This window comes from Microtus oregoni, unplaced genomic scaffold, assembly GCF_018167655.1.
Source record: "Microtus oregoni isolate MIOR12 unplaced genomic scaffold, Mior012 000027F_ref0000203, whole genome shotgun sequence".
In the NCBI taxonomy this organism is placed as follows: Eukaryota; Metazoa; Chordata; class Mammalia; order Rodentia; family Cricetidae; genus Microtus; species Microtus oregoni.
Genome location: NW_024543086.1, coordinates 28653288 through 28666212, shown reverse-complemented (window position 1 = coordinate 28666212; position 12925 = coordinate 28653288). Strand labels below are relative to the sequence as shown.

At 51.9% G+C, this 12925-nt stretch overlaps 1 protein-coding gene across 1 annotated transcript in view; it reads left to right on the top strand.

Moving 5' to 3' along the window:
* The first annotated feature begins 4661 nt into the window (after positions 1-4661).
* Positions 4662-12925, top strand: part of LOC121464013 — an 89766-nt gene continuing 81502 nt past the window's right edge. Inside the window, 7 exon segments of the mRNA XM_041676605.1 lie at positions 4662-4669; positions 4860-4907; positions 4909-4998; positions 6386-6509; positions 12721-12781; positions 12784-12804; positions 12807-12910. Coding sequence (XP_041532539.1) covers positions 4662-4669; positions 4860-4907; positions 4909-4998; positions 6386-6509; positions 12721-12781; positions 12784-12804; positions 12807-12910 — 456 coding nt within the window.

The following is a 12925-nucleotide window of genomic DNA, read 5'->3' as shown; positions in this document are numbered from 1 at the left end:
TTGGTAAAGCGCTTGATGCACAAACACAGGGACCTGAGTTCAAGTTCCCAGCACTGCCTGGGAAAGCTGGGCTGGTGGCACACACCCGTGATCCCAGCTCCATGGATGTGGAGAAAAGAGGATTCCGCTCCGGCAGCTTGTCTTGTCCAGTTGCTGAGTTCCAGATTCAGTGAGCTATTCTGTCTCAGAAAACAAGGTAAAGAGTGATAGAGGAAGAAGCCTGACATCAACCTCTGGCCAGCACACACACACACACACACACACACACACACACACGAACACCCCCTCCACCACACACATACCTCCTGAGTTCTGAGTGCCACACCTGAAGAATAAATACTGTTTAAAATTCCTTTTTATTTCTCCCAGTTGAGTTCATGACTTTGTCATTCTAGGCAGTCAACCACTGAGCTACATCCCCAGCCCAACATTTAAAATTACTTTTTCCCCCCAGGTACTATGTAGCCTAGGCTGGTCTGGAACTCAAATGTTGCTTGGGTGGCCCTTGAACCCACATCTTCCTGCCTTAGTCACGCCCCGCCCCACCCCAGGGCTAGGATTACAGGCTTGAACCATGCTCTCAACTTTACACGGGTGCTGGGATCACAGGAAACACCACTCTACCTGATTGAAAGCCTTACTCTTTGTTGGAATAAACAAGTATACCACCACTCCTGGTGATTCCAGGCCATCCAGCCACATTTGTCTTTGGTGAATGTTTGTATATATTTATAAGTGGTTATATTCTGGTTTTGTAATTATCCCTCTACAATGGCAGTTGACAATGTCACTTAAACTCATGTCATTGGCAGAATCTTTATTAATCTGTTTCTGTGTGGGTGTACATGTGGAGGCTGGGGAACAACTTGTAGGAAGCTGGTTCTTGCCTTCTGCCATGTAGGTTCCAGGGATCGAACTTGGGTCATCAGTTTTGGCTGCAAGCATCGTTTCTTTTAACCACTCCATCCCTACATGATTTAGTTTGTAGATTCCTGATATAGGAATCCTTCTATCAGACTTTAATATCTTCCTGGGCAAAATGAGAACAAACACAGCAGGGCGCATCTGGCTGTTTCTATTACTTAGAACGTGTCCTGGGTCTCTACCACCCAGGATCCAGAACCTTCTCTTTGAGGAAAGGATCTTTAGCGTCCAGTGTCGGAGCATTGAGAGTCCGTCAACTCACGGCATTTTGTGCTTCAGCTTCAAGGCTTCCAGGTGACATCTGTTCTGGGGCCCCAGGTGAAAGTTCAGAAGGAGTTGGAGAGTTTGAGGTAAGACCTGGCCTGTTCACATGTGAGCCCATAACCCCTTCCCACAACTAACAGGCTTTGGACACACTGAGCCAGACCAGAAAACCCAAGAAGGGGGAACTCATGCTGAAGAGATGTCACTTTGGAGTGATGGTCAAATAAGGGTTTATCTTGACAAGTTTTGTTTGAGAACACACAGGGTTTTATTGTAGCCCAGGTTGGCCTTGAACTCCTGATGAATGCTGGGATCACAACTGTGTTCATGTTTCGACTCTGTCAAGTAATCAGGCTAGATCGCCAATGAAACATTAAGAATTTTCATGATGTAGGAGCCTCTAGTGACTCCAAATAACGTCACCAGATGGCTTCTTGTTTGATGGGGGGACTTCCCACTACTGCCTGCCCTGTACCTGAAGCAGGTAGAGAGTTCCTACCTGCTGTTACCCAATGGCACTGCCCTTGTGTAGGTTCTGGATGGCTGTGACCTCTGTTCCCTCTGAGATCAGCTGGTCTCCCTTCCCCCATCGTCTGGGAGGTAAAAGGCAAAGTCCTGCCTGCCCCCAAGCTGAGCTGACCTTTTGTGACCCAGCCAAGCCTGGAACTCTGCCTTAGGCTGGTTTCCCAGGGCTCCCTGACGTGGGGGCTAAGAGCAGCCAGCCTGAAGACCGCCCCATCTGACAGATTCCTCTTCCTTTTTATTGCAAATTCATTTGTTAAAAAAAATAAAGCCTTTGTCCAGGAATACAGGGACAGGGGGTGGGAGATACTGCCCAGGGGCAGATGGATCCCCTGAAAGGCTTAGAGCTGTCTCCTCTAAGGGGCCTATTGTCCCCCACTCCTCATCAGAAATGCTAAGTCAGGGGCCCTGGGGGTTGTCACTTCCCTGGGACCAAACTGACACTTTATTCTGAGGAAGTACAATTAGCATTTCTCTAAGCCCCGGGTCTGAGATCCCAGGCCCTGCCTTAGCACCCTCACCCCTGATACCAACTGAAGAAGGGGACAGGGGCCTCCCTGGGCTTGCTGGCTTGGGGTGTGGTCATTCCTCTTTGTCCTGGATCATCTTGGTCTCCTGTATTCACACAGGGATGCAGGATTTAGCACCCCTCCTCTCTTCTCCCCTACCTTCCGGGGACCAGGCATTGACCAGTTGTCCTACCAGGTGAGAGCAGGGTCCAGAGACATGGGCTCAGTCCTGCTCCCCACCCCTGGCTGCTGTGCACGGCTCAGTCCTGCTCCCCATCCCTGGCTGTGTGGCAGCGCATTCCTGGTTGCTAGTCTGAATGATTGTGACCTGGAGTTTGAGGGTAAAAGGCAGAACTCCTAGCTCACAAGCTAGCTAGCCTTGGTCGCCTGTCCCGATACAAAACTTTGAGAACCGAGTAATTGTGAGAAGCAGGGAGAGGCAACCTAATCAATGCAGCAGCTGGGAAGAGCAGGTGCAGAAGCCCTTGGAGGAGCATCGCCTGCTGGCTCACTCTGCAGCTTCCTATAAGGTTCAGGCCCTTCTGAGTAGGATGCTGGCACTGGCAGTGGCCTGGGCCCTCCCACACCAATCCTCAATCAAGACAGTCTTTCAGGCCAGTCTGGTCTGGGCACTTGCTCAATTGCTCCCACTTCCCAAGTGACCCTAAGTTATATCAAGAAAAAAAAAAAACCTGACAGGACACCCGCTGCCCGGTACAGATAAGTGGGCAGTCCATAGTGAAGGAGTCCAACAGGACAGATCAAGCTTTGATTCTGTGTCTGGTTACCTACGGGTCCAAGTCTGGAGTCAGTGCTTAATGTGAACACTGTTTTTCCAAGGCCTGTTTCACAGTGACAGATCTCAAGGTAATTCCCACAGTTCTGAGGCCTGTGACCCTGGAACCAGCCGTCTGGGTCTAGATCTTGGCCTCTGCTTAGCTCCATGCTGTCCTGTCTACACTGAAGTGGGGGGGGGCAGGCAGTGAGCAACCCCTGGGGACCCTGTGTGGCAGGAGACTTTGTTTCTGCTGCAGTCAACTTCATAGCTGACATAGGCGGGTGACAGAAGAAACAGCATATGCATTTGTATTCAGTAGCCACATGGGCCCAGAGCATTGAAGTCTGGGCAGAGGCTGCAGGTGTTTAGGAAGAGCAAATGGGCCTGCAGAAGAAGGTGGGTACCAAGTAGTACAAGTCTGCCATCCCAGCTACTAGAGAGGCTGAGGCAGGAAGGTTGCTAGTTCAAGGTCAGCCTGTGCTGTGCAGTTAAAACTCTCTATTAAAAACAGAAAAGCTAGAGAGAAGGTTCGTCAGGTAAGAGCGTTTGCTGCTTCTTCAGAAAACTCAGGATCGGTTCCTAGCAAGCACAAGTGACTTAGAACTGTCCTGATTCCAAGCGCAGGAGATCTGAAGCCCTGCTGGCTTCTGTGGACGCTAAGCACACACAGTACACGTATACGGAGGCAGGCAAAGCAGTCATATATAGCCAACTAAAAAGTAAATCTCTTAATCCCAGATCTGTGAGTTCACGGTCAGCCTGTTCTACAGAGCAACTTCCAGGACAGGCTCCAGAGCAAAACAGAGAGACCATATCTTGAAAAACCAAAAAGAAAACGAAAAGAAGGAAGGAAGGAAGGAAGGAAGGAAGGAAGGAAAAGAAAACGGGAGGGGAGGGAAGGAGATAGGAGGAAATGAGGCATGAAGGGAGGGAGGAAGGGTGGGAGGAAGGAATGGAGGAAGAAAGGAAGGAGACCATAAGGGAGGGGAAGGGAGGAGAAGAAGGAAGAGATGGAGGGAGGGAGGGAGAGAGGGAGGGAGGGAGGGAGGGAGGAAAGAAGGAAGGGCAAAGGGTGATGCTGTAGTTCTATGACTGAATGTTTGCTCAGCATGAGTGGTGCCTTGGGCCGGGCCACAGTAACACAACCCCCTACACCCCAGCTACAACAAAACGTGGGGCTGGGCTGGGAATGTAGCTCAGTTGTGTTAGCCTAGCACGCATCAAGTTCAGGATTCAGTCCCCAGAACAGATAAGGCAGGTGTAGTGACAGGGCCGGGGGTACAGGCTGTAAGATTAGGAGGTTCACGGTCATCCTCGGCTACAGAACATGTTTGAGACAAGCGTGATGTATGATGCTCTGAAAATGGGGAGATACGGTTTGGGACAAAGTCTGTCTTTCCCCTGTGCTGGAGTTGCTGTTCTCGGTGGGTGACGCTATAGTGAGGACTGATAACATTCGGGCTCCTCTGGACACCTCACCAGGGTTCAGTGAAAGCTTGTCAGATGTGAGCGGATTTCTAGTGCTGGTCTGGGTGTCCTTTGGGGTGACAGACTCTGGGTTCAGTAGAAAGTTTGAGAGTGCAGACAGCTCTCCAGAGCCTCCCTCTTTTAGATGAACTCAGCTGCCTGTGGATTTTGTCCCTATACTGACAATTCCAGAGACGATGAAGAGGTAGTTGTCCAAGATGGCTGAGCCATAGCCCCTGACGTTCACCAGGTCAGGGGGCAGGTTGTTGGCCAGTGGGAACCAGCGTTCCGTGCTCTCCTCGTACCAGGAGCAGAGAGAAGTGGGATTTCCTACGGGGAGATCTGCAGGATGGAGACACTGCAGCCCATGTGACCCCTCATTCCTCCTTCCACAGTGTTGCTCTGGGCCGCAATCCTCTTGTCTTCATCTTCAGTGCTGGCCAGTGTCCACTTGTGTCCCCACTGCTCTGAGCCACGCTGGGCTTGTGCAGAGCTGTTCAGGGTCCATGAGTCCAAGACTTTCGAGGAGGTGAGGTGTGGCGGACCTCTCGACCGGCGAGAAAGAATGACCACCACACCAGGATTCCACTCAGATCACGCTTTTACTGGAGTGCCCTTGATTGATGGGGAGCATGGAATGAGGGGGGCAGGAGAACAAGGAACAGGAACCGGAGGGGCAGGGAGCTAAGGGGCAGAGAGCTAAGGGGAGAGGCAGCAGGAAGCGAAGGGGCCGGGGTGCTCTTAGGCAGCCGCTTAAATAGGGAATTGGCACACGGGTCGCCCTGTGATTGGCTGCCACCAACAGCTGACACCAGACCGCATCAGGATAGGCTCAAGGATCCTCATCCACCACGCATGCGGAAAGCGGGGACGTGCAGCTCTCAAAGCCATAGCCAAATATGGAGTTGTTTATAACCAACAAGACAGGATGTCGGCGCCATCTTGTAATGGCGATCCTGTCCGGCTCACTACAGTGAGGCCAGAAGGGAAGGCCAGTGGGATGGAGGTGGTGCAGGGGGCTAACTGCTCTATTGGGCATCCCAGAGAGACATCCTGGGCCTGCGTCCCACCACATACCAGAGCTGAGAGGATCAGCTCAAGAACAAGGTGCTCCCTGCACGTAGTCCCCTCCTCCCTGCACACTCAGCCCCTGGCTGGGATGGTCATTGTACACACCCCACAGTTTCCTTCCCTCTGTCTTCCTCCTCCCCTCCCCCTCTTTCCCTTCTTCCTCCCTCAGTCGCATCTGCCTCCCAAGTGCTGGAACAGAAGGCTTGCGCCACAGTGCCTGCCTCCCTCCTCCTTCACTTTCCTTCCTGTCCGCTTCCTTCTTCCCTTCTCCTCTCACCCAATCATCACCCCTCTCCCTTCCTCCTCCACATCTTCCTGCAATGACAGAGGTGCGCTCTGGACAATGGCTACCTGAATAGGGAGAAAGGGTTGCATTCACACCAACCTTTACTCCAGAGAGTCCTGGCCCCTAGGGGGCCGAGAGGCCAGGAGCTTTTCCCTCCTGTGTGCTGGGTTACAGACTCGTGTGCTGTGTTTGGTTTATCCTGTGCCAGGGTGTTGTACCCAGGGCCTGGTGCCTACTAGGCCAGCAGTTCCCAAACTGAGCCACGTCCCCAGGCCTCACAGAGAAAGATCACCTTTGCTGTGCACTGTTGGGGCTGATCCAGTGTACTCCATCTGACAGACAGGTGCTTAAGTTACTTCCTGTCTTTGCTGGCAGCGCTGCATATCCCCCACCTGCTGACCTACCCATGCCCTGGTAATGGGTATCAGGGTAATACCATAATATCTGCTATGACTTTATACCTGCCTCTCTAACCCCATGGCTGGAGCATGCTGAAGGACTCATTTGTAGAATTTGAGGGACAGCTCCCAGGCCCCTCTGACTCTAAGGGTCTTGCTGTCCCAGACACAGACTACAGAGATTAAGTCGCAGCAGCCTCAAGTAGGAAGAAAAACTGTCCAGAGCCATAGTGGCCTCGGCAGCTGCGCTAGTGAGGAAGCTGTGTGCGGCTCAGCCTACCAGCTTTGAGGTAAGTTTTTCCAGCCCCAGGGCAGACTCAGAGCCTGAGCAGCTTCTGCATGATCTCCCCTTCTTGCCCAGCTTCACCAACACACCCAAGCATTCGCTCTGTGCTAAGGACCTCCTCCTCCATGTTATCTAATTCAACCCTCAGGAAAGTTCTTGTCTCTGTGCCCATTGTACAAGTGAGGAAACTGGCTTGCAGAATTTAGGGACTCTCCTCACATCCACCTAGCCAGGAAGTAGCAGAGCTGTGCGGTTCACCTAGGCAGTCTGTTTCCACATTTGCCGTTGGGGAGGGGCGCCTTGTTCATTGTGGTATACAGAAGCAGCACTCCTGGTCTCCACCAGCTGGATGCCAGCATCTTCCCTGCCTGTAGCCATGACAACCAGATTGCTATCTCTTGGGTACACGGTTGTCCAAGCTGAGAACTATTGCACTGTTCTTATCTCACTTGTGAAGCTACAGGACAGACCAGCTCCTCTTGTCCAGCCCCAGAGCACTCCGTGACCCCAGGCTGTCCATTAAGCGGGTCCCACGACTTGAGGCAAGGTGCGCTATGGGCCTGGGTCTCCCTGAGGCAGACAGCCGTGCCTGCGTCAGAGGGTCCCATCTTCCCTAGGAGGTCCCTTGGGCCAAAAGATAAGTTGTTAGGCTTCCCAGGGGCGCACTAGCCCACAGCCACAGATCCCCAGCCCCCTTGGGAGGACCAAACCCTCCCTGTGTTGCTAGGAGACTACAAAGTCTTAGCCCCTTGCTAAGGGCAGTGGCCCCAGACCAAATTTGTTTTCAGTCCTAAAACAAAGCCAGGACGTGGTGGTCCATAGAGCACAAACTCCCGGTGTGTGTGTGTGGGGGGGGGGGGCAGGTGTTGATGACCGAGGGGCAGCGGGGGCGGGGGGAATGGCCGGGTCAGAGCTTTCGCCAGGGGACAGGGATATGCCTGTTAGGGTGGCTGAGAGAGGAGCAGACACACGTGTTCTGGAAGAGAACTCAAGCTATGCACATTTATTAAATGCTATAGAGACAAGTGGGTTTGTTTGTTTGTTTTTTTCTTTCTTCTTTTTGGTGGAGCTACAGACAGAACCCAGGATCCCACACATGCTACGTAAGCACACCAACACAGAGTTACACGTCAGCCAAATGCCCCAGAGACTGATACATAACACGGGCTTATTTATATGCTGGTGGTGGCTGCGGATAGTTAGGTGTTCCTAAAGCCTGCAGCAAGGCTTCAGAGAGGGAGAATCAGAGCCAGGATTCTGTGGTCTCCAGATAGCATGGTGGGTGACAGAGAGGCTCTGTGGCCACCAGAGTGAGGGCCAGCCTAGCAGTGGTAGTCAGTCTGCTTGTGAGTAGCACCAGTGGAAGTGAAGACAGGGTGAGATTGGAGAAGGCCCATCCCACGAAGGCTCCCTGCATTCTGGGGTGGACACACTGGCCTCAAGGAGCCTGCTTTGTGCTCTCTGTGTTTTTGAGACAGGGTTTCATTCTGTAGCCCAGGCTGTCTGGGACTTATGATGACCCCATCTGTGCCTTCCGTGTGCTGAGAGTACAGCATCTGCCACCGTGCTGGGTATATCCTGTGCTTTTCTGAGACCAAGTTGGGCTCGGTGGCAGTCACGCAGTGAAGCCTCCCACACCAGCGATCCCTCAAGGTGGGGCCTCATCCCTGCCTTGGCAGGCCTATGCTGAGCAGGCAGCAGGGTGGGCCTAGCAGGACTCCTTTGGGCTTGCTTCTCTCATGGCCTCGGGCTTAGGTTGCTGCAGAGACCTGGGACTAAAGGAAGGCTGAGATGGGAAGAATGAAGTCAGCTTCCCTCAAACTAAGCAGCTGGAAGAATCAGGGGTACGCTTTGGAGGCAGCCCTTTGTCTGCTGGAGTGTTTGGACCCTGCATGACTGGCCATCAGGTGACCATGTTTTTCTGCCATCACTGTTGATAGGAAGAAGTTCAAGGGCTGCAGACACAGCTCAGAGGGTTTGTCTTGTATGCTCAAGGCCTTGTGGTCCATCTCAGTACTGTAGAAAATAAAATAAAACCAAATTCCAGAAAGCACAACATGTACACAAAAGCCAGTGTGCCAGAAAGGTAAGCACAGAGGTGCACCTGAGAGGCTGAAGAAGGAGGGTGGTAAGTGTGAGGCCAGCCAGGGCTGAAGAGTTAGGCTGAATCCAAGGAAACAAAGAAAGTAACACAGGGCGTGATGGCACAGGCCTTTGTTCAAGTGCAGAAGCAGGTGGGCCTCTGAATCCGAGGTCAGCATTGTCTCTCTGTGTAGGAGTTCCAGGCCAGACTCCAAAAAGTAAAAATTAAGAAACAAACAAGTAATATAATAACAAATTTACAAATTGGAGATTATTCCTTACTAAATATTTGAACTAGCTTTTTTTGGTGGCCGTCACTGGATTGCAGCTGTCAAAATGAAGTTCAATCCCTTTGTAACTTCTGACCAAAACAAGAACCACAAGGGGCATTCCATGGACCTTCTCACCATTGGAGGAAGATCGTGCCTTCCCCTCTCTCCTCAGAGCAGAGACAGAATTGTGAAAGGATGTTCTCCACTCTCCTCAGAGCAGAGACAGAAGTGCGAACTCGGGCTGTCTGAGGACACGACAAAGGCCAGCAGGTTAGCAAAGTGGTCCAAGTGCAAAGAAGAAATACAAATTCACATTGAACGGGTGCAGCGAGAAAAGGCTAATGGCAGGCACAACTGTCCACCTGGGCCTCCACCCCAGCAATGGTGGGGCTGTTGCCAGGCTAAAGCTAGATAAAGTCTGATGTGTATTCCTGTTATGTGATGTGGGCCAACCTCTATGAACCATCCTAAAAAAATACACATGGATGCATGTCTGGATATGTGCTGGTATGGGTTTGTATATGTATGGGTGTGTGTTTGCATGTGTGCATGTATGTGTTTGCATGTGTGTGGGTATGTGTTTGCATGTGTGCAGGTGTGGGCATGCATGTGTATGGGTTTGCATGAGTGTGGATATGTGTTTGCATGTGTGCGGGTGTGGGTTTGCATGTGTGTGGGTGTGGGTTGCATGTGTGCAAGTGCATGTTCATAGAGGCAACCCAGAACTCACAGATGCAGGCTAATCTGGAGAGCTAGCTTGCTCTGAGAATCCTCTTTCTCTTCCTGGCGAGTGCTGCACTGACAGGTGAACCTCACTCCCACCAGGGTTGATGTGGGGCTGGCTCCGCTTTCTGAGATGGGTTTTTGGTATGGGAACTGAGGATGAACCTATCTTTTAACTCAGGTTTGTGGTGAGAAATGACATGCTGTGTGTAAAGCAATTCTAGGGCCCCTGTAGAGCTGGAGAGATAGCTTAGTGGTTAGGAGCACCGACTATCTTTGCAGAAGACTCGAATTCAGTTCCCAGAACCTGCACGGGGTGGTTCACAACTAGTTCTAGTTCCAGAGGATCTTCTGGTCACCACATATGACATGACAGACACAGGCACACTCACATGCACATAATTTAAAAAACCAGAGTGACTGTTTTTATAAACAAATTTATTTGGGAGTGCTACAATTGGGAATCCCTATGAAACTAGTCGACAGTTCCCATCAACGAGCAGAAGCATCACTCCCCTCTCAGGTTCCCCGCAGGGCAGCTAGTCCACATTGGGAATCTTGCTCTGTCTGCATCCTCATTTGCCTGGGGGTAGAGGTGCCTCTGAGGGATCCTCATCCCACTCCCCCAGGCTAGGGACAGATGGGGGCACCGGCAGCCAGCAATCAGTGGCTGGTGCTAGCCAGCCAGAGTCCCCCGGAGTTTCACCTGATGAGGGTGACTGTATCTCTGAGCCTTGGCAGTTTTTTGGTTGCCTATTCAGGGGTGTCCAGGGAGCACCCAACCCCTTAACCCTGACCCTTGAACCAACAGTTGGTTCCACAGGCTGTGTTGGTTCTGTTCATGAGTACCATCCAAGCGTGCCTGCACTAAGTGGGCCTGGGCAAGGCTGCCTAGCTGAAAATAACCTTGCCTGTCCTCCCTCCCTTTTCTCTTTCCCCCTTCCCCTCCCCTCAAGCATCTGATCTTTGCATGGTGTGATTGCTGTGGCATAGACATGGATCTTTACCAGCATGGGCTGAGTTTTGCTCTCTGTACGGCAGGGTGGGACTGTGCTGCAGGTCAGGAGATAGCCTGAGGAGAGCCTGGCAGCGCAGCAGCTGGGGTCTTGGTCAAGGGCGTGACAAACAGCTTTTCAGGTAGCGTGAATGCTGTCTGGCGTTTCTCTGTATCTCTCATTTTAAAAAATTAGTTTACCATCATGTAAATTTTTAGTTTTAAAAAATTATCTGACTGTTCTTGTGCTGGTGAAGCGTACATGCGGATGCTGGAGGACAGCTCTGGACAGTCCTCTCCTTCCACCCTGGAGTCCAGGAATCAGTTCACTTGCCAGGCCTGCAGGTCAGGTGTCTTCTCCCACTGCCACCTCTGCAGCCTCTTCTGCACCCAGCCCTACTTATTCACCACAGCAAGACAACATGGAGGCCCCTTTGATTTTGACAAAAAAAAAAAAAACAAACAAGCAAATAGAATCCCAGAATGCTTTAGGGCTATATATATATATATATATATATATATATAATTTGTTCATTTTCACAGAAGGCACACCCTGAGATGCATGTACCAGGATTCACATACCCTGAGATGCACTCACGCATGCATATACATACACACAGAGGCATTTTTGTACATACATACAGAGACATTTGCATGCACACGTTCATACACATACACCTTCACACGCACTTGTACCTTGCATCTCTTGTGGACCACGGCAGAACAGAGGCTGCCACGCTCTTTCCCCATTCTGTCAGCACTGGGTGGTCTCAGGCTAACATTTGCATGCAGGGCCCAGGGCGTGTTTCATTTTTTCAGGACTGAGCCCAGAGCTGTATTGAGAACCAACAAGAGCTGAACCTGGGAGCCCAGCCCCAGGGTTAAGGTGGGGCTTCATCCCTACAGGCTGGGCAATGTGAGGCAGGTCTTTAACCTCCCTGTGATAAGAGAGCACATGGGAGAGGGTGATAGCAGGGGGCTGGTGTGCAGCGCAGGGCATAAGGTGGAGTCTGGCTGCGTGTGCTGCAAGGCACATTGGGGGCGGGAGCCCGTGAGTAGATTCATAGGCAGCTTTCAAGACGTTGGATAGTCTAAGATAGTCCAAGAATCAAGAGACTCAAGCTTGCATTTAGAGAAATTACATCGAAACCTTCTGACAGAACCAGTGGACAGGTTGTCTTCATGGCACCCTGAGCTGATTCCAGCCCCCAACCCAGGCCTCTTAGTCCTGCATGGGTGCCTCTCTGGGTCCACAGGGACTCTGGTCTGCATTTGGGGAGCCATGGTCTCTGAAGAAGGACTTCTCCCTGGTACAGCTCCCCTGGCGGGGGTGCAGCAGTTGGTCCAGGTCACTGACTCATGAGATCCACTTGGTGCAGAGAGAACTTGGGCTCATTTCCTTCCCAGGTGAGAGAGTAGGAGCTGTTCTGCCACGTGTGAGGTGGCCTGACGCTGTGGCCAGGGTTTTCCACTCAACTGTCTAGGGACCCTTACCTTGCTCACTCCAGCTGGCAGCTTGGATCAGTCATTCATCCCGGAGCTACTGGTGCAGGGTGGGATCAGGTAACTATCATGGGCTGTCTTACCCACGAGAGGCCATCTAGCAGGGCTGCTGGTCTTGGATCATGACAGCAGCACCCTCCTACCTCCCTAGCTGCTGTTCTTGCTGTTGCTTTGCTTCATCTCTTTTGAAAGAGCATCTGACAATGTGGTCTAGGCTGGTTTTGAACCCCTGCCTTGCCTGACTCAGCCTCCCTACTGCGACAACTACAGGCACCACATCCAGCAGTGACAGTTTCACTAATATTTTTTCTGATGTTGGACATCAAGGACCTTGCACATGTTATACTGGTGCTATGCCACAGAGCTACACCCCTAGACCTCCCATTATGACACCCCCAAATGCTCTAGACATTAACATCAATGTTCCTACCCCCCTTTAGGCCTGAGAGTGTAGATCTCTACCCTGGGTACAGCAGGGACTCCTGGGGCCTCTCTAGAAACAAATGCCTGGAGTCTCTTATCCACAGCAGGAGGTTGGGAAGTGCAGGGCTGACTAGGGTTGAGGGGGACAGAGGGGGGCAGAGGGGGACAGAGGGTCTTTGTATGCCTTCTTGGCGGGAGTGGGCTGTCCGCATCCCTAGCCACTGCTGCCGTCTCCAGGGGCCAGCCCAGGTGCCTTCCTTGGCATCTCAGCTCTGGCACACACCTCTGTGCCACTCTGGAAGGCACTGCCAACAGCTACCTGGAGTTGGCTCCCTTGTGAAGATTCTGGACGAGGCTTTGGGAGTGAACGGCAGCTTCCCAGAGCCTGTGAATGCTGGTCAAGTGAGCGTAGCTAGTGTCTCA